Raw genomic sequence first — 20,933 nt, forward strand, 5'->3', positions numbered from 1 at the left:
AGCTCTCGACGAATGATCTCGCGACGTAGATAAGCCGATACACAATTGCGGCGAGCATTTTGATTTCGTAAGCCGATATGCCATGCATTCAGTGTTGAAGCTCCACTCCATTGTAGTCAATTTTCGGTAAAAACAATCAATTCGGTCACACGTTTCCGATATATTTGTGAATGGCACGCTCACAGACACGTCTCTAACGCAGCACGCCCAGTCCAGCGAAATGTATCCCGATGACCCGTCGTCAATTATAAAACATTAGTATTGCTCGGTTTTGAATGTTATTTGTTTCCAATTGGAACTGTATTTAGGCGCTTGACTGAGACCGTCCACCCCCCCCCCCCCCGTCCGCAATATTTACTGCCCCGGCATCGTGTGTTCTTGGCTCCAGTTCCGATCCACCCGTTTGCCCAATGGTAAGAATTCAGAGAGGGCAGCAGGGTTCCACCCATCATCACCCGTGGTCATCTTACACACTAGTCAACAATCGGCATTTGAGCACGATAATATCTGAACAATGCCCGAGTCGGTCGCTGGTCAGACTGGCCGTCAATCTCACTCGTCCGGTCGATGGAATCATCTCGACACCGGGACGGATAAGGGCATGCAATCATCCCTGTCGAAGTCCATAACACCTCATTCACTTATCTCATCTTCATCCCATCAGTCACTCACCAGTCAGTCGTATGCATCCGTCGGCCAGCCGCCATGTTCATAGGTCATCCGTGTCAGTCGCACATGTCAGTCCGTCAGAGTCGGGGTCGCTCAGTCGAGTGTATCGGGCCGGTCGGGGTCCGTAAGTCGAGTGAAGCCGGCCGGCTGGTCGGGGTCCCTCAGACGATGGTGTCCGGTTTCCGCACATAGAGCAGCTCGTGGTACTCGCAGACGGCGCGCTGCGGGTCCATTTCCGGCAGCGGCTTGCAGTGTCCCTCTCGGTCGGGGCGGCTGCTGACCAGCCGCAGCCCGCTGTGCTCCAGGCCGACCAGCACCTCGTACTGCCGGCGCAGGACGTCGTGCCGCTCCCGGCCGGTCAGATCGTGCACGATGGCCGACACGTGCACAGCCAGCTGCTGCACAGAGTCCAGCACGCGCGTGGTCATCATCTTGCGCAGCGCCGACCACTCTTCGCCGTCCTCCAGGTCCAGTTTGAGGTAGTCGACGCGTCGGCCGCGGTGGCCGAAGGCGCGCATCACCTCGGGTAGCGTCATCACGCGGTCGCCGGGCAGGGCGGCCGAGTCGTTACCGGCCAGACGCACGCGGTATAGGAACGAGCGCTCACCGCGGCGGTGGTCCGAGCGCGCGCCACTCGCGTCGAACGTGTACACCTGTGGGCAGGGGCGGAGAGACGTGTCAGTGGCGACGGACGGAGGTGGGGGCGGTCAGCGGGATTTTAAAGCGCAGGTTTCTAGGTATACCAATACCGTTACAATGTTTACGATAAAGTAAGAGTTTGTCTTATCCCCAGCCCCGTCACAACAGTGCGTATACGGCGATTGGCGACTCACGTGACATCCAAAGTTGATCATGGCCTCCTCGAACGAGTTGGACTGCATTCCGAACGAGTAGACGAGGCAGTTCTCGTGGTCCAGGTTCAGACTGGGGTCGAAACACACCACGTGGTCCTCTATTTCGTGACAGGCACGTCCACCTGATGAGAACCGAAACACAGAGGGTCAGCACGCGCGCCGGTAGCTCCTGAGGTGAGTAAACGCCAAACAGATATCCGCACGGCGAAGTTCAGCGTGGCGGTCTCATGAAGGTTAGGATGTGGACTTTGTGGAGCTTCCAGTTCAGGGACGGGGACACTGGCGGGGTGACTTTGATTGCATCGTATATCGCGTGGTTCCCCACACCTAGCGACCCACTCTCCATCCCCTTTTCGTACCGAGAAGGGCGTATGCCGAGCACGAGGAGCCCGGGTTCTCGACGTAGTCGTAAAAGTCCTTTACGTCGGTTAGCTCGTGCTTGGGCACCTTCCACTTGGAGGTCTTGAAGTGCTTGATCATCTCCTGGCTGGATATTTGAAACGAACCGTCTTCGGTGAACACCTGAAAAGGCGATATCTCGTTAATAAATTGAAGTACGACCATCAATCACATTTAACAATTAGAGGCTAGGCCACCGTTTGCATTATTGGATTAAAAAATTCCGGAGGTTAGTAATAAGCATCGACATTCCGTTAATTCGGTTAAATGCAGATGAAGAAAGCATAACGGCCGGCTAAACATACCTATAGCAAATGACTTCCCCCCCCCCCCCGCTGTCGTCGGTGCCGGCGGCCGTGACGTGACGTGACGTCTCCCCGCACTGACCGGCGTCCTGTCGTGGTGCGTCGGCATGATGACCATCATCAGGAACAGCACGCCCACGATGACAGCCGTGTTCCTGCCGAGCGTCTTCCAGCTCCGCTTGTTCAGCCCCAGCACCAACTCCATGTTCTGTAGAACGGCCACTGGGTCAGTGCGACGGTCGCAAGGCTATATAAGACGGTCGTGAGGGGGACGGATATGTGAACACGATAGATGAAAGCAGACAACCTCACAAACCAATCATTGCTTTTTGCTCCCGACATGTGAAACAAGATCGCCATCGTCACTCAAACTAAGATCAATGAATGGTACCGCCGCAGCTCCATTTCGATTTACTCGCGTAGGTATTTGTAAACAGGCGTCATTATTCCACGGAGGACAGCGCTAGTTTTGTGTGCCGCGTTGAGCTCGCTCGATACTGCTACATGCCGCATCGCAGTCTCCGGGGTAGCGCCCGCGATATCGCAAGGAATCTGCACTGTTTTGCGAGTTTTGCGAGTTTTGAAGTTTGAACCTTTTCACTGTTCGCAGCATTCACATTATAACCATTGTTTTTTATTGTGAACGGAATTGCTTATTCAAAAGTCATCTATCATAAAACTTTCTTTTGTAATGAGACGGTCAAGATAGTACGGTTTCGTCACCAGTAGTCACATAGACGCCCACACGGGGTCATTACGAGGAGAAGAATGAATGTCTGCGGTTACGACTGAAAAGGACATAATTGTGCCAAAATGAATAACTTTCACACTTGAAAGTCTTGCAAATTAATTGCGCAAATAAAAAACTTAACTCGTATATTATTAAAATGTAACGAGTTTGTGCCTACTTTGAACCCGGCAAGGGAGCACCGATTTCCCGCAATCCGTCGACTGAATGGGACGTCAGCGCGGCGGACCGTTTGGCTTACGTGGCACAACAGCATAGCGGTCACGGCGACGAGAAATGCCATCACTTATGAGTTCCACGTCCTACTGCCCTCAGCACTCAGTTGCTGACCTGGGTGGATAGTAACACTGCCATTCCTCCCTCCCCCCCCCCCCCTCTCACCTCGCTATGTGCAGCTCCGTGCCCCGTTGAGCGGTGCCGCGTCCCCCGTCCTCCTCTCACTCCGTCCGCCGTCTCTCCCTCCCTCCTCCTCCCGGCCGGTGCCTCCGCGGGTCAGTGACCCGAACGCCCAGCATCCACGGCGCATGCGCACTGAGTCGCCGCCGGCCGACCGCAGCTCATCGGGCAGTCGCGGACCGCCTCAGGGCAAACGGAGCGGGACTGGACGGATCGCGGGCGGGGCGGGATGGGACACGGGGCGGTGGGAGCTCAAACTCATATCGGAGAATATGATTATGGGCGATTCGGTGGGCCTAGAGCGGAGGGAAAGGGGATGTGACATACAACTCCTGAGAGTCAGGAGATTTCCCGGAAAGGATGTGCGAGAAGTGTTATTTAGAACGACAAGGTCAGGATCGTTTAGTATCATGAATTTCAAAATGTGTTACGCAAGCTCGCACGCTGATAAGTGATTAGTGCATCACACAAAACGATTTTTCTTAATAGCTCACAAGACATCGGAATACCAAAAATAGACGTTCCCTAATTTTCATTTTATTACAAAAAGTGTGTTCTGCTCGCTCGCCTTGACTAATGCCTGCTGGTAATGTAACGACGACTTACAAAGTAACGACCACTGACCAAGCTCCCCGCCCCAGGGCTACCATCCGACTCTCTGAACGGAGTTCACGGCCCCGCCGGTGGACGCATATCACAGCCCAGCCACTAAATAACACACGTTGGCACGAACACAACGCTACAAACGGAATGTCGCCAAACACGGCGGTACAAATGTAATACTTCAACACAGTCCAGCAGAAAAGGAACGTTTCGATACTAAACAGCACGAGAGTAATGTTTCAATACCGCACAAGGCGTCACAGCAGGCGACGGAACCGCAAAGTGCGCACCTACGACGCGCTGTCGACACCAGACCGCACCCGTACTCGCCCCGCGGCCCCGTCACCGCATAGAGCTGCTGGCCCGACGCCATTTGTACTCTCCGGGAGTGTTGTTTGCTGTCTCCTTCTGGCAGCCTCCCCCGGCAGCAGTCTTCTCGTTTACTCGGCGACGGCCGCCGTCTGCCGCTGCGGCCCCCGGTCCCGCCTACCCGCCAGCCCCTTCCTCAGGAATCCTGGGCCGCCGCGCTCGTCTCCGCACTGCTCCCACACTGCACGTCTCCACTGCCGGTCGGGCCCTGCCCCTCGTCACCCGGTCCACCGGGGCCGCCGCTCTTCGGCGCCACCTTCCGAACGCGGCGGCGGGCCGGCGGCGCCGCGCGCCCCGCGTTCTGGTCGTCCCCCGACCCAGTCCCTCGCTCTCCGCCATCCGCCGGCGGCTGGCCGGCCGTACCTTTCGTGGCGGCCAACGGGTACGCTCTGAACTTGCAGACGGGGTTCGTTCGGCCCGGGCCCCGGTAGTTGAAGTCTGTGAAGCATTTGTCGCAGAAGAACGTCGGGTTGGTTGGCGTGAGCTCGTGGTCCATGGTCAGCCATCTAAAAACAGAGCAGAAAAAAACGGCGAGCTGTAAATGGACTGACTAGATGACTTATAACCAAAAGACACACTACCGAAACCAGCGACCGTTAAGATGATTCAATAAATTAACGCACTTTCTTAGCAATGCTATATTATGCATGATAATGCGCGCGTTCGATCGGTAAATTTTGGGTATACTAGAAGATGAGTCGAATGCCGTAATCGCTGCCGCGCTCCTCGCATCCGCAGTGCTGCACTGTCGCCCCCGTGTGTCGCCGCTCCCCAACTGACCTGGGTATGTCGCGGTCGCAGAGATGGCACTCCCTGGCCTCCTGCCGCCGCCGTATGGCCACCGTCCGGGGGTAGCAGCGTTGGACCGAGTCCACACCGGGCCGGAACAGGCTGCACGGGGGCGGGGACGGGGTCACAGTGCGGCACGATAAACGGTACTGGTACAGAGTAAATGGGGGAGAGGGCGGTCATGCGGTAAAGCGAGTCACGGCACTGCCGTGCTTTGCACAGAATAACATCGAATGAATTTAACAAATGAATTAAAAAGTTCTGACGGCTCAGACAGATAGTGTCATAACAACGAAACTACATAGTGAGAACCAGACAGTTGAAAGGGCATTAAAATCTCAAACGCAAAGGACCGAAATTATCGCTTTCCACGAGCTGCTGTTACAAAAAGGGAACACAAAAAGGCCAAGCAAGGGGAAATAAAGCTCAACAAATTCGCGCGTTCTGAGTTCTGACACACCAAATTTACAGAGTTGCGCCCATACTTTTTATATAAATTAATGAGTGTAACGTTTTCCTTCATTATCGTAAAAATCTAATTAATCGTAAAATCATACAAAAAAATAGTAAAATATAAAGCAGGAAGTGCCGAATCCAACGCTTGGTGTAACTGGCGTTGCCAAAGTCAGCATTCAAGTAACAGGAAATCAAGACATCTTAAAAGTAATATTCAACGATCAAATAATTACTTCTTGCGAGAGCCATCTATATAACTAACAATATATATTTGATAGATCAGCGGAACCCGAGCAAGCATAATAAAATCGTAAAATTATCGCAAATAACCTAAGACAAATTGTTTGGTAAGTCTGTCAGCCTACCGGGAGCGCATCAAGAAAACCCACAAGTAATAATACAGAAAATCGTAAAACCGCTCTACCTGAAGTATCTAACATTCTAGTCCAGTGAGCCTGTGTGGTTTTGAGGACAGCCGTTTAACCCCAGCCCCTGTAACGCCCCGGGGCTGATGCCGACTGTTCCCCGCTGACCGGTCCGCCCCGCCTCGGTCGGCGGACCGGGCACACCATGCCGCTGTCGCGGCGCTGGCTGCTGACGGGCGCGCTGGGCGTGGCCGTGGCCGCCTGCTGGGCCGGCCGGCTGGCTCCCCGCTGGCTGCCCGCGGCGGCGGCGGCGGGGGACGGCGCCGGGCCGCCGCCAGGGTCCGGCCGCCGCCGCCGCCGCCGGGTGGCCGCGGACGCGGGCCGCGGCCGGCCGCTGCTGCTGTTCGGGCTGCCGGCCGCCGGTCGGACGGCGCTCATGGTGCGCGCGCTGCTGGCGCGGCCGGCAGCGGTGACCGTGCGGCGGCCCGTCACCGACCGACCCGACTCCGACTCCGACCCGGCCGGCGACCTGCTGCAGCACCTTAGCGCCGAGAGGCTGACTGCGGACGCCGCCGCCGGCCGGCTGGTGGCCGTGTGTCGCCGCGGGGAGCACCGCTACGGCTTCCCGCTTCACTGGGAGCGGGTGGTGGCCGGCGAGCCGCCGCTCCGGCTCATCAAGGTCCCGCTCGACGAGCTGGCGGAGCTAAAGCGGCTCTGCAGCGCCGCGGATCACACAAACTGGTGTGATGACCGGGACTGTGACAGCGAGGAAGCTGCAGACCACACAACCCAGTGCGACATCCGTGACGACAACGTCACTGACGGCAGTGCAGAGCCTTCCAACGAGACACGCGACACCACAGACCTGCCGAGCACCCCGGAACCCGCCGCCCGCAACAGCACCGACTCTCCGGGCCCCGCCACCACCGCCTCCGACAGCTGTCTAAGTTCAGAAGGAGTTGCTCGCCGCAGTTCGTCCGCCTCAGACGCCTGCCGGAGCTCAGAGGAAGTCGCTCGCCGGAGCCCGTCCCCCTCCGCTGGAGTCCCGGCTCCGTCCTCAGCCAGCCGGCCCCTGCTGGTGCTGGTGGATGTCCCCGACCGAACGGAGCTGGTCAGGCGGCTGGCGCGGCGCGACCGGCTGTCCCGCGCCGCCGCCGAGTCTCAGCTGCGTGCCGCCGAGTCTCAGCTGACCGCCGCGCTCGGCGGCCGGTCTCCGCGCGCCTTCTTCGACGCCGTCATCATCAACAACTCTCTGGAGGTTGCGGCTGAACGGCTGACGCGTCTGGTGGACGCTCAGCTGGGCGAGACGCACGGCCGCAGCCCGACCGCCGCGGAGGAGGGCAAAATGTACTCGGCGCGACAGCTGTGCGCCTCGACTCCCTCAGGAGCTCCAGCAAAGTACGGCAGCGGCGAGTGACATGTATCGTTCACCAGCCCTCAAAGGCGGCACCCAACAATACTGAGCACGGGGCGCGACCGACCGAGACAACACCTTCCCAGCACGCCAGAGCACAGCCTCCTCCACATCGCCGGGACGTCACCTGCCCGTGGCCGGCACTTACCGCAGGTCCGAGAAGACCATGATGTGGCGGCAGTCGCCCTGGTGCACGTAGATGTACGGGTAGCCGAGTCGGACGCTGAGCTCGCTGACGCGCACACCGCTCATGGAGCGGCGCCGGAGGTCGGGCATCCTGCGCAGTGTGGCCCACTCCTGGATCGGCTGGAGAGGGGGGAAGGGGCGGGGAGATTAGATGAAGGCGCTGGCGGCGGCTGGAGGGGGGGGGGGGGAGGAGGCGGTTCGAGTTCGAGTTTGATCGTTGGGTCTGTTAGTGACAAAGGGAGGCGCTCTCAGGGAGACTGACTCCTCCCAGGGCCCGCTGACCCCCTCACAGGACCCGCCGATCCCTCGCAGGGCCCGCTGACCACCTCCCAGGGCCCGCCGATCCCTCCCTGGGCCCGCCGACCCCTCCCAGGGCCCGCTGACTCCCTCCAAGGATCTGCCAACTCATATCAGTGTCCGCTGACCTCCTCCCAGGGCCCGCTGACTTCTCACCTCCGTGTAGTCGATGGCGAGTGGACTGCGGTCGTCCACGTAGAAGACGCCGTCGATGCAGAAAAATCCAGATGGATACATCTCCTGTGGCGAGCAGGCAGGAGACGTTAGAGGAGTGAAAAGACAGAATCAGAGACACAAATCCCGCCCAGTATCATACTGAGAAAACTGACAGCCGCAGCATTCGGGTCGACCTGAATACAGTTGATATTCGTACGATTTAGTCACCACTCAGTGGCAAATTTGCCCGCAAACAGATAATCAGCAAATACAATAAAAAGAGCTAAAGAATATCAGCATTTTGGAACAATAACTTATGAAATCCAAAACAAATATCACACATACTGGTAAATGCTGACAGTTGGCTGGTTGTGCGGATCCAGATCCGATTACAGCCACAATGGGAATCTTCCCGGTTCCTTTCCGTTCGTCTAACCCTGGGACAACGCACTTTTACAGACATACCGCAGAACACCAGGAGCTGGGGATGGGATCCACCGCAGAACACAGCTACAGCCACAGCCGTCTCTGAGCTACATGAACAAGAGCACGGGCCGTACCCCCTCCCCCTACCCACCTCGGCGGTGATGGGCGTGGTGTTGTCGGGGTCCTCCGAGCAGTCGTTGACCACCAGACTGTCGTTGGGACAGCGGATCTCGTCTCTGATGTCACACAGTTGGTTGGTGCCTAGACAGAGCAGCTCCTGGTTCAGCACGAACACCCTTACATTCCTGACCGGGAAGAACGGGCCGCGGGTAATCCAGCATACATTCAGGATCAGCGGTGGGTGCAAACTGTTGAAGTCGGGATGCCCTCTGCCATAGATAGCATGATTCATGTTATCTATGCCTCTGCCTATCACTTGCAACGACAATTGAAACGATTCAAATAACAATCTGGAAAACCGGCTCTTGAACGCACGATGCAAGAGGCCGTCAGCCAACAAAAGTGTGTGGTGTGTGAACATCAGCGTGAACTCGAGTGTCTACTTCTGGCGCTGATCAGCCCCAACTTTCGGCAAGAGTGTCGGTGGGAGAAGATCAGTGAGGCTGTGTCGGTGAGAAGAGGTCGGTGAGAAGAGGTCGATGGGTCTGTCTGTCGATGAGAGCCGAGAGGGTGAGAGGGGGTCGGTGAGAGCCGAGAGGCGGGTCGGTGAGCCAGTATCGGTGACTCGGCGTTGACGCCCCACTCACGCCGTTGGCGGCTGGCTTCTCTTGGCCTGAGAGTTGCCCGGGTGGAGTCGCGTGCCACGGTAAACGCGCAGGGAGACTAGCGACTCGAGACTGGCCGGCGACCGCACGTACGTCTGGCCGGTCTGGCTCAGCGTGCAGTCCGACTCCTGCGGGCCCCAGCGGCCGTCCGTCAGCTCAACGCCACTGGACGACGGGGCACCGCGCACAGAACCTAGGCGTCACTTCTCACTACTAACAATACATATTTAATAACGGTCATTCGGTAGGGTAAGCGGTAAGGGTAGCGAGCAACGGACTAAAATGTAAATCAAACTGACAGACAACTCCAGCGGTATCAGCAGCTCAGAGAGTTGCCTCACGAGCAGAACTCACCAATCTGACCTCGCCCGTGAAGCGCAGCGAGCGCTGAAACGATTTGGAGACGCTGACGCGCCTCTTCAGAGCGCCGCTTCTCTGGCGGTGAAAGCGGAGGCTCTCCAGCTTGGTGGCCGCCTCGTCACTGATGACGTCACCCCAGCCGCCGGTGAGGTCTGGAGGCGACACGCCCGTCACTCACGGCGGGTCGGACCTCCGTTACAAGACGGTTAAACCTGGAGTTTAAACCTAGAGTTTAAACCCCAGGTAGGTGTATACCCCAGGTAGGTGACAGCGAGGGAAATGATTATGTTTCAGTTTGGACTGGTTTTATCTCTTTATAGTAGCGTGAACGTGGGATTACACCTGACGCAGAAACATCTACGTCTACATCATGCAACCTTATTTTTACATTACAAGCAACCTTCCGCAACACACACAACAGCTCAGTTCACAGCAGCAGCTTACCAGTGGTGATGTTGGGAAACAATCTACGCTCGGAGAGCAGTTCCGGTGGCGCGCCTGTCCCCTTGGGAATGACGTTCGAGGGATCCGGCTCACCCTCACACAGCAGGTGGTCCACCCTGCCAGCGGGGCCAGACACAGGGGCCGCTCACCAGGGCGGATCGCTGCTGATCGGGAGGGGTGACGATACCCACCGAGCCCGCCAGCACGCAGAGACCAGCGGGTAAAGAGGCACGGTCAGCGGCACAGACGTTTGGGAGGAAGATCCCATTTTAGCCGGTGGGCGCTCAATATTCAATTTACACCACCGACGTCCTATTCATGTTATTGGATAATAAGGATATTGCAAGAGCATGTGAGCAACTTTTAAAATCTGATAAAAAAAACCAAATGGAGCAACTTTACTACTTGAAAATTATAACAGCTAACATTGCTAAAAATTAAAACAGCAGCCAAGATGCTGTAACTGGTGGGGACACTACCAGGATAACAATTAGCGTAAATAATACCCAGCGCGAGCCATAGCCTCATATCTGACACTGTGGCCACGGCAGAAAGGCCAGTGTCACATAGTTTTCGCTATATGGAGCTGGAACAGACCAGCGGTATCAGGCATCCCACGCCACTTTGACTTTACAGTTCACTTTGCATTAGTCATAAATAACCTCCAACCAGTCTTGAATAATACCCTAAAACATACAAAAATAATATACACTAAACTAAACTGACATGACTTTAAAACTGTAAAATACATATTTGTGATTCTGATCATTATTATTACACATGACACCAGCTGATTAACCCTCGCCGGACCTATTGATTTTTACAAACGCGCCGGCCGAGGGGGACGACCCCCCCCCCCTCGCCGTTTCGCCCCTGATGAAGCTAGAGCGTCGCGGAAAAACGAGCGTGTGCGCCGTTACAAGACGCAACGACTGGTACCCGATTTAAAGGTCTCAGGTCAACCGGTGACCTCTGAGGTCAGGTCAAGTGACTAAAGATACGGATTCCGTTTTTCATTTTTAAAAAATCGCAACAAAATGTTGCAGAGCCGCGAATTTGGCATAATCGTGTTTGCCTCGCTCAAGCGCGTCGAATGGCGCGTCTTTTTGTTCGGTTGAGGTCAACCTGAGGTGTTGGCCTCGGGTCAAGGTCAGGTCAGCGCCCCCAGGTCACGAAGTTGGTCGAAGGAGGTCATGTTGCATATCAATCGATTCGGCAGGGCTTCCCGAATCCCGAGTTCATTGAAGGCTTTCGCGACTCGCTAGCTCAATTTCGTCGGGAATTATTGACGAAAAACTCTTAAGACTCTGTTGACGTCATTACGCAAGGTCAACAATGCAAAAGTGAAGCACTGGACCCTGCAAAGAGGTCCAATGCTTCACTTTCTACCACTAGGCCATCCACTAGGCCACGTCTCCCCGTGGCCTAGTGGATAAGGCGTCCGTCTCCTAACTCGGTGGCAGCGAGTTCGCGGCCGGGAAGCTCCACGTCGTTTGACCCGCGTTCCTATATTAAGCCAGCTGGCAACTGGTGAGAGAGGGCCACGCTAGACCCGGGAGGACCGTGCCGCCATCTACCTGCGGCACGTTAAACTTTCGATCCAAATTATCACCGGTGAGCCGGGCGCGGGCAAGGCGGGGTGGCGGGTCCGTGGTGTCATTCGCAACAAGCACTGCTTAGCGGGGCACCCGGGCCCATAGCCACCCATTCATCCATTCAGACAAAATTTCTAAAAAAAAGTGCAAACATCATGATTCCGTGTGCTTGAGCTAGTTTGGGATTCCTGACCTCATGTGACCTTTAGGAAAAGTCCGAGATTATACAAGTTGTGTTGTGAGACCTCTGGAGGATACTACATCCTGTAAGTTTCATCTCTCTGTGAAAGTTCCTCTGGCACTGAGGATGTTCAAAGTTGTGACATCTGAGGACTGTGAGGAGGTTCACTAATGACATCATAGTTAAGTGACCTGACCTGACCTGAAAATGCAGTTGGTGGCATAAGATGCGGCTTCAATCGAAGGTCAGGAATGCCAAGTTTCAGCTCTCTATGATCTATCACTGTCGTGTTCTGAGCTATCGCAAAAAAAAACTTATGGGAGGGAGGGGGCTGTCTCCTCCCCTCTACTGGAGAGGGTTAAGGCCCCATTTGTGTGGGTGATGGCACAGCACTCACGTCATACTTACGAGCATATTTTGGATACCTCATTTACTGCAGCTTGTGGCATGTCCATTGACTCTGCCATGGTCATCCAGTCAGCTCCTTTTGGCATAATTGTGGCAAGGTCCTTGCTGAAGGAAGAACAGAATTCACCTATGTTTATTGCTTCCCTGCAAAAGTATGGCCTCTGTATTTGGCCCATGAATGGTAGATTGGAATGATCCATTTCTATTGGGATAAGTTTTTTTCAAATCCTGTGAAGAAAAAAGTCAATTAAGAGAAATTAACAAATGATTTAAAAAAATGAATACATTCAATTGCATAACAAGCAGCATGATAATCAAATATTGACTGAAAATCACTAATCCTGAAGGCAAACCAGTCTTAGTCACATTATACAACATCCCTGCTTCAGATAATATCAATTCTTATAATTGTAATAGATATGATTCTGTAAAGAAGCTTGTGATATCCCTCTGCCGTGCTGGGGGTTGAACACCCACTATGTTGGGCAAACTAGACCTTTGGAATCAAAATATGGAGGCATCAAAAGATTGATTCCTTTTGGGCATAAATGCAGACCATTTCTAACCTACCAATCACATAAAAATAAGAGAGTGTTTCAAGAAGGAGCATGCCTGATCTTGGAACAGAAATGCTTGAACTATCTCCTAAGCAAAATAATATTGCTCCTATCATAACAATTTGAATTCTATAGGTAGTGAAAGGTAATCAAGGAATTGATTCACTTTAAACAGATAATCATAATATTGATTCCCCATCAGCTGGCTAATCATTATTTTGATTCACAGGTAATGTTAACAGATAGGCAACAATTACTTGCAAGAATACAGCACTTATCTTGCTATTATTCTCATTTAGTGGTATCCTCAGCACCACAACTGATACCTGTAGCATTGTTGTACTTTACCTTCACTACATTTGATAACAATTCACAATTTTTAAATGTCAAGAATACAAAAACTGAAGCAACAGGTAAAAACCATACACATAATATAAAAGCACTACAACAATGATAATTAGGGGTTTAAAAATTTCATTTTGCCATTTTACACAAATACTGATTGGTTAGTATGTGATTCATGATACAAAAATAACATACAGTGTGATTTCCTCAAAACAGCTTTTACGTGATGGACAGTGGCTCTGTCTTTTTCCCATTCACAAGGCCAAAAGGACAATTTCTTAGCTTTGAGGTAACACTTTTTGCAAACCTACCACATTTTTCTACCTTTTAAAAGAAAAATCTCACCGTCATGGGCCTTTTTTCAACCGTAACGATTCATTTGAAGTCAAAAGTGTACCCAAATGAATCAAAAAATTGATTCCATGCCCATATTTGGTCATGGCTCCTCCCACCAGAATCAAATTATTGATGCCTCCATATTTTGATTCCAAAAGTCTAGTTTGCCCAACTGATATATATTTACTTTTGATCTGCCATACAGAGGGGTAACTAAAAGCAATTCACAAGGAACACCCCTGCGTTTTTTTACAAAAATCATATTCAACTGCTTTTCACTGATAACTTCTCTGACAGGCGCATGCTAGAGCGATGAAAACGCCTTCTACGTGTTATGTTCAATGCTCGACAATACGGATCGAGTCACAGATCGAATGATATCAACCAACTATCAACATAGGTAGTAATTATTTCACTCAATATACCCTGGTAATTACGGCATCCACACTGCTTTCCTATCGGCCTTATATCGGCCTCTATCGGCCTCTTATACGGCCCAAGGTATATAAAAACACTATACGGCCTTGTTTCCTATAGGGCCTTGGCTTTCCTGCTATACCTTCACTAAACGCTGAAAACGTTTAAATATTGTTTTAATATTGTTCTTTTTAGGCCAATGTAGAAAACTCACACCACAAAGGAAGAAATGGGTGCTGTGATTGGTGAAAAGCAGTGGAAAGCAATAAAAACGCAAAAACCGAACACAAACAATTGCTTTTGTACTGCGTCATTTACGAAACTACTGCGCAGGAATGAGAAAATATCGTTATGGTGCATTAAAACACTGCATAAAATAATATGATAAACCGCTGCACATCACCACACCATAAATCTTTGTCACTTTTATTGATTCTGTGATTGCTTCCTTCCGAGCTTGTTCATGTGCGGGTGCATACAATAAGGGTTGGACCTGACTCGATCAAACTACAGCAGACCTTAGCTCATTTATCATCGATCCTTATAGGTTGAATCCGGAAAAGGGCGGGATTTCCAGTCTTGAATTACTTTTATACTACACCTGGGCAGTGGGGAACAACCCCACTAGTGGACCTTCCGCACACCTCTTTTTTAATCTGCTGGTAGACAGACATTCGGCGAATCCGCTGTCAAAGCACTAAGCAGCATATTTGAGGCCGACAATTTTCTGAACCTGCTGCTAATAAAAACATTCGGCGAATCCGCTGCCAGAGCAAAAAGCGAGGAAAAGTGAGAAACAAGAGCCCGTGAGGTGTAAAGATGGAATAATATATTCCTGCCCGGGGCCGGGATGATTCAATAAATGTCACCGAGGTTTTTTAGCGAAAACTCCGAGGGCCGTTAGGCCCGAGGTGCTTTTCGCTAAAAAAGCGAGGTGACATTTATTGAATTCCCGGCCTTAGGGCTGGAAGGTGTTTCCCATACCTGCCAAAAAGCTCACAACTATAATTGATAGTGACGTCAGCAGCCGTGTGGTTCAACGCGTTTAACCACACCCCTTGAACCACACGGCTGGCAATATTAAAGCACTGCATTAAGCTTTGAAAAGTGTGGTACAGTGCACGTGCCATTAAAATGCCTGGATGTCTCGATTTAATCATGCAATGTAGCAGGTATGGGAAAAATGCATGATTCACAGCACAAAATACAACAGATTTGTCAAAATACGATATTCATTTGATGTGGACAAACCACATTGTTTTGTTCGTTGAATGTCCATTCTCGTTTCATTATCAATGCATGAAACAGATAACCTCGTTGGTTATAACGAATAAAATATATATTGGCTGATAGCATGTGTGGTGCGTATCACATAGGTACATGGGCTCGATTCCTAATCACCATTGAATTGGGCACTTTCTAGTGCTCAAAACAAAATTACAATGTCAACAATCGGTTCTCGTCAGCAATACCATCTCTGCATATAAGCCGAAATAGCCAAGATTATGGTATTCATCATATCTAAAAAAAGCCAAGTATTCGACAATGCCGATCACTGCAGCTTCGCACCACCCCACCCACACCAATAAGTCCTTGTACATTGCGTGTCCGTCCGTCCCTCCCGGCGCGCAGCTGTCTCCGGCGGCTGAGGCCACCCGGCCGGATATTTAGCTCGTCACCTCGCTGAAGCTCTCGTACACATTGGCCGCCAGCACCTGCACTTTGCTGTGGTTGGAGAGCATCCATACGAGCGAGTCGGGCCCGGAGCGCAGCAACGTGTGCGGCAGGTTGGTCAGCGCCGGCACCAGCTTGGCCACGGGCAGGGTGGCCGCGCTCGGCGGCACGAAGCCCTCGCTGCCGCCCCCCTGGCCCGAGAACGCGCCCACCATCTGGTCGAGCACGTGCGCCAGTCCGGCCTGGACACACTCGGCCACCAGCTCCTCCGTCTCCGGGTTATCGACCAGGTCGCGCGTCTCGGCCGCCAGCTGGGCGACCCGGCCGCCGGCCGGCTCCGCGGCGCCGCTGTGGGCCGCCCCCGACTCCGGGTAGGCGTACCGCGACAGCCGGATCTCCGGACGCTGCCGGACGGCCGAGCGGGCCCAGCCGAGCAGCGCCTCCACGCCGTCCAGGCCGAGCTTGTCGGTGAGCGCCAGCCGGTCGGCCAGCGGCGCCAGCAGCGGCGCCAGGTCGGCCGACAGCCGCTCCAGGCCGGCCGTCAGCAGGTGCTCCACGCCGGCCAGGTAGCGCTCCTGGGCCGACTCGTCGAGCGCCGCCGCCTCGGCGTCCGCGCCGGGCTCCGCCAGTAGCCGGCGCACGCTGTCCACGTACAGGCAGCCGCCCAGCGCGTGCACGTGAACCTCGAGCAGCACGACCAGGTAGGCGGCGCCGTAGACGGCCGTCACCACGCGCTGCAGCGCCAGCCGCTTCAGCTGCTGCCACACCTGCCGGCCGAGGCACACATTCAGCACACGAGGCATAGGGGAATACACCAGCCGCCGCACAAGCTCTCATAAACGGCCATAGAACACTGCCAACACTCAGCACTGTTATCATTCGACACTTAGCAATTTGTTGGTTGAGCATGAACTGGAAATATTGATTACCAGCACCGAACTAATTTAACGTTAGAAGTTAACAACTGTAAGTTGCAACAACTACCGAAGAAAAATTCGCACAAAACATACACAAGTCATGCGAATCATTGGCAAGAATTGGCGACATCCCTTGTATGCAGTATGCACGGCGCTTCTGACCTGCAGTTTGTCGGGCGCGCCGGCCCGCAGCGCCTCCAGCAGACTGTCCGAGTCGAGCACGCGCGTCAACTGACTCAGCAGCCGCGGCGCCAGCTGGCCCAGGCTGCTCGTACACGTGGCGCGCGTGCTCTCAAAGTGAGCCTGCTTTTTCACCTTCTCCAGCATGCGGTGCGTCTCCCGTTCGCCCCAGTCGCGGAGCCGGCGCGTGGCGTACCACTGGAGCAAGTAGGCGGCGCCGCCCAGCGCGCCCACCGCCAGCAGCTTGTACCGGTGACGGCGCGCAAATCCGCGCAGACGGGACAGCATGGCGACCAACGAGAGCAGCCTACGGGGAGGGACTACCTACTACGGAGCTGACCGGCCCTTTAGATGATGAGGTCGGAGGGGGGCGCCGGGAGCGAGGCCGAACTCAGACCGGCGGACTTCTCCATCCGATTAATGATAAAGTTGGAGGTGTCCAGGAAGCGCTCGACGCAGTTGGTGAGGCACGACTGAGTGCGGTAGTCGAGGCGCGTGCTCGGCCGGTCCACCATGCACGAGTCCCAGCAGCGCTCCGTCAGGCCGTGAACCAGCACCTGGGGACCGGCGACCTGTCAGACCGGCGCCCCGGGACCAGCGTGCTGTCAGACCGGCGCCCCGGGACCAGGGTTTTGACTGCTGCCAGACCAGCGTCAGGGGACCTACATGCTGTCATACCAGCATTAGGGGACCAATATAGTGTTGGCATCACGTTGGCATTGTAACCTCTTTCTGGTCCCGGCGTTTTATTCTCCTGGTGGGTTAACCCCGTCCAGCGTTTAGCCTTTCGGGACCCACTCGGAGCCGCCGTTGTTTTTGCCCCTAGTTGAGTTGAGATACAAAGGTAATAGTTACATGAAACTTATTTAGAGCCGGCCAAACCAGCCTTGAGCGGTGAGCCTAGTCCAGAATCATTGCTAATGTAGTAATGTTTGTACATAGATGAAAGGAAAAGGCTTTGTAGAGTCGATTAATTTCGAAGTCGTATATTCAGTGGCCCTAAATACGTTTCATGTAACTATTAACTTCGCTTCTCGACTGGAGCGAGCGGTGAAAACAACCGCGGCTCTGAGCGGATCCCGAAAAGCTTAATTAACACTGGACGGGGCTAACCAGAGAATAAAATGCCAGAACCAGAAAGAGGCCACAATGCTAACGCTGGACTAACATGCTGTCAGATCAGGGCCTGTGGACCAGCATCCTGTCAAACCAGCCCCTGGACGTCAGAGGACGTCAGTCACTTGACCATATACACAATTGTGTAGCAAAGGCATGATAAACCACTTCAAGGTTTCGGATCTGACTCATCTATCCATAGAGTTATAATTCCAAAAAAAAAAACACCATTAGCTTAGACAGCACAGGCAAGTGGTGAAGGCAAATGGTTAGTTGCATGCATCTTCTATACCTACGTGCCTAGCACAGAATTACCTGAAACCTTTGTTTTTGAGTTTCACCCTCAATAAACCTCTTTAGTTGAGGATCATTAATGCCATTAAGAATGTCTGAAATGCCACTATTCATAGCTTGAGGGATTTCCTAGCCTGGAAAGACAAAAAAACACAACACTCAGTATAGCATATTTTAACCTCAGGAGTCAGGAGGGTCAAGAGCTATTAGTCATCAGTCATTACCTAAAAATTCAATAAGCATGCATAAATGAGCCAAAGGGAAAATTGCCTACAGTGACTATGGAGTGTGAAATGTCACACTATTTAGGGCCACAGTGCCCTAGACTCTAGTAAAACAGATGGTAGTAGATGGTCTTCAGTCTTTGTCTTGGGTTGGGGAGTTACCTTCACAACATTTTGATCAGTTGCTTCTTTGGGTGCCATCAGGTGCAGGTCAGACAAGTAACTGCCTGATAGATGTGAAGTTAAGATCTTAGCTCAAGACAAGGACAGAAACTTTGCCTGTTATCACTTAAAGGTGCTAAAATGTTGGCACAAACATTCTAAAGAATGGACCCAGTAAATTTGTTCTTTTTTCAATTTGAATGCCTTGAATCAAGCATGTCATACATAGTCTTCAGTATTGACCATCATATGAAACAAACAAGGCTTGGCCCCTCACTATAGGTTCACTATGGGTTCGGGTCTCTGTTGAGCGATCCATTTCCCAAAACATAGCTGATGCATGAACAGAGTAGTCAGTCTATTGAAGATAACATAACCCACACACCAGTCTGCAAAACGTGGCAGGGTTCGACGAGATCTCGTCGGGGCAGACACAGTGGGGCGGGGGCAGATATCGGGGCAGCTTTTGAGAAATCGGGGCAGAGTTCGGCAATTCCGGGGCAGACCGTTTGCAGTCGGGGCGGACCGGGGCGGGGTGCACGCTACCGGTGGAAAATAATAAAGAAGCAGAGTATTGTTGAAACGCGCGAGAAAAAGTGAGCTGCGCCACAAACGTCGCTGAAGCGCAGAAATTGTCATTCGTAACTGTTACCATATTCGAGTTTTCCCTTCATCGGGGCTATGAATGTTTTACGCGCCGTGTTTCGTATTAGCAACCAAGGAAAGGCGCTACCCGGAGATACTCCTTTCTAGCCTCACCAAACCAAATCAAACCAAACCGAACCAGACCAAACCTGACCTAATCGAACACTCGTAAATGTGCTGTATAGCCCTCACGATGATTGCCGTCCCCGTCCGGCCAAATGATATCCACATTTCCACTTAGAAACGAACGCGTGCTAAAACGCTTAACTGACCGGCTGCGAACCCGCGACCTACAGATTAAGAGACGAGCGTACTCTGCACACTTAAAACTAAGCCACCAATTATCTGATCATCGCCGAGACGAGGTGTAATATCAGTTTTTCAATGATGCATTGGGGTATTGTCCGAGAAGCGCCTCTCTTTGGTTGCAAAAACGAAATGCGCCCCTCGCTGCCGATTGATTCGACGTTGCCATGGCAACATGAGGCAGTTTTGCACCCCAACTGCGTCATCACCACATTTTAACCGGAACACTAGCCGCTCTATATAATATAACCTTGACCAATGATCAGATCCTTTCGTTTAAAAATTGTTCGAGTGTCATTACCGCGACCGACTTAAATTTGCGCGGGTGATGTATTGATATGAAGTTTTTATGCTATATATAGTACATTTAGGGCATAATCTAACCTGCCCCAATTAGATGCCCCATTTGGGGCAGAAATTCGACTGCCCGGGAGGCTAACTGCCCCATTTGGGGCAGGATTCCGGCTGCCCCAAACACCTCGTCGAGCTGGCTGCCACGTTTTGCAGACTGGCCCACACACTGATATTACAAGGGTGGTTGGATGGATCTTTTTACTTCACGATCTTATCACCTCGGTTGATGACCTTAATTGATTTTTTCAGATTGATTACCTACTTGAGATGGTGAGGGAGATCAAGATAGGTATCTCGTTTCAGTTCAAGTTTCCTTTGCACAGCTCGCATGACTTATTACATAATGACCGAAAGCCAAGTTAAAGTGACCATCCCACCTTAAAATTAGTTTTGAGTTGAGATAGCCAAATTGGTGGCCATGGCCTGCAAATACCAGTTTGGGCACTCACAACATCGAAAATGCTTTAATTCTGAGATATGGAATTTCAAACTTGCAGTTTTCGGTTTCTAAGGGGTAATGCATTGGAATGCCCCCTTAGAATTTGTGACGTCAGCAGAGATCTAACGATTTTAAATGTTTTACTAAAACGTTTGGCAGCACGCAGCGGTACATGCTGTTTTGCACGCAACAAGTGCCGCACTCTCAAATAAAGTCGCTAGGAACAGAGGAGATCCCAAAAGTAAACAAAAGTAAAAGCCTAATATCTTGAAAACCAGTGAATAATTTTCGGTGAAATTTGGTAGATATTCATTTTTAATCTTTCCGAACCAAGGGACATCACTTTTATGCCAATTCATTAACTTTTTTGAAGGTGGGAGGGTCCTATATGGATATAAGTTCAACCAGTACCCAAGATCATACCAGCTCTCACCTATCCCAACAAGTCAAACATTCAATACCTTGTACCTGCAAAAATATTTGACAAAAAACGACCCAAGGCAATAAACGACCTTCTCAAGTTATGCGAGCGGCGGTATTGTCACACCCGTCACACCAGCAACAAAAATGCTGCCAGTACGGTGAAAAAAGTGAGAAAAAGTAGAAAATCCTTTACCACCTTTAACTTTTTCACTAGAAATAAATACTTATGAAACATTTTTTCAATTGTAAATATTTAAAATGTATATATATATATGTTCGAAAATTCATTCAATAGTAAAAAAATGGATTTTCAAATAAAGAAATATTCAAAAATAGAAA

General features: G+C 52.1%; 3 protein-coding genes across 21 annotated transcripts; all 3 read right to left on the reverse strand.

Annotated features, from left to right (window-relative positions):
• Positions 1-140: 140 nt before the first annotated feature.
• LOC122379397 lies at positions 141-3,537 on the reverse strand. The gene is made up of 5 exons (XM_043361572.1): positions 3,357-3,537; positions 2,310-2,435; positions 1,883-2,045; positions 1,503-1,645; positions 141-1,322 (listed from the first exon to the last, which is right to left on the reverse strand). Exons 2-5 carry the CDS (start codon positions 2,430-2,432, stop codon positions 831-833), a joined length of 921 nt encoding a protein of 306 aa, XP_043217507.1. The 5' UTR covers positions 2,433-2,435; positions 3,357-3,537; the 3' UTR covers positions 141-830.
• A 355-nt stretch (positions 3,538-3,892) lies between these two features.
• LOC122379400 (snRNA-activating protein complex subunit 3-like) lies at positions 3,893-14,480 on the reverse strand. 11 transcript variants are annotated; one of them, XM_043361587.1, is made up of 10 exons: positions 14,462-14,480; positions 12,206-12,433; positions 10,022-10,137; positions 9,572-9,729; positions 9,200-9,345; positions 8,584-8,737; positions 8,007-8,090; positions 7,516-7,673; positions 5,124-5,234; positions 3,893-4,849 (listed from the first exon to the last, which is right to left on the reverse strand). In XM_043361587.1, exons 2-10 carry the CDS (start codon positions 12,403-12,405, stop codon positions 4,480-4,482), a joined length of 1,497 nt encoding a protein of 498 aa, XP_043217522.1. In that variant the 5' UTR covers positions 12,406-12,433; positions 14,462-14,480; the 3' UTR covers positions 3,893-4,479. The 11 variants fall into 11 exon arrangements, with proteins under 11 accessions (XP_043217522.1, XP_043217528.1, XP_043217518.1 ...); XM_043361593.1 differs by lacking the exon at positions 14,462-14,480 and adding an exon at positions 14,075-14,178 and having other exon boundaries at positions 12,223-12,433; XM_043361583.1 differs by lacking the exon at positions 14,462-14,480 and adding an exon at positions 14,075-14,168.
• A 693-nt stretch (positions 14,481-15,173) lies between these two features.
• Positions 15,174-20,711, reverse strand: LOC122379401 (peroxisomal biogenesis factor 3-like). 9 transcript variants are annotated; one of them, XM_043361596.1, is made up of 4 exons: positions 20,633-20,711; positions 18,063-18,175; positions 16,614-17,188; positions 15,174-16,301 (listed from the first exon to the last, which is right to left on the reverse strand). In XM_043361596.1, the coding sequence occupies exons 3-4, from the start codon at positions 16,917-16,919 to the stop codon at positions 15,528-15,530; spliced, it is 1,080 nt and encodes a 359-aa protein (XP_043217531.1). In that variant the 5' UTR covers positions 16,920-17,188; positions 18,063-18,175; positions 20,633-20,711; the 3' UTR covers positions 15,174-15,527. The 9 variants fall into 9 exon arrangements, with proteins under 9 accessions (XP_043217531.1, XP_043217534.1, XP_043217532.1 ...); XM_043361599.1 differs by having other exon boundaries at positions 20,605-20,711; XM_043361597.1 differs by having other exon boundaries at positions 20,684-20,709.
• Positions 20,712-20,933: the final 222 nt, after the last annotated feature.

This window comes from Amphibalanus amphitrite, unplaced genomic scaffold (genome assembly GCF_019059575.1).
Source record: "Amphibalanus amphitrite isolate SeventyFive unplaced genomic scaffold, NRLGWU_Aamphi_draft 000076F_arrow, whole genome shotgun sequence".
NCBI classification, from domain to species: Eukaryota; Metazoa; Arthropoda; class Thecostraca; order Balanomorpha; family Balanidae; genus Amphibalanus; species Amphibalanus amphitrite.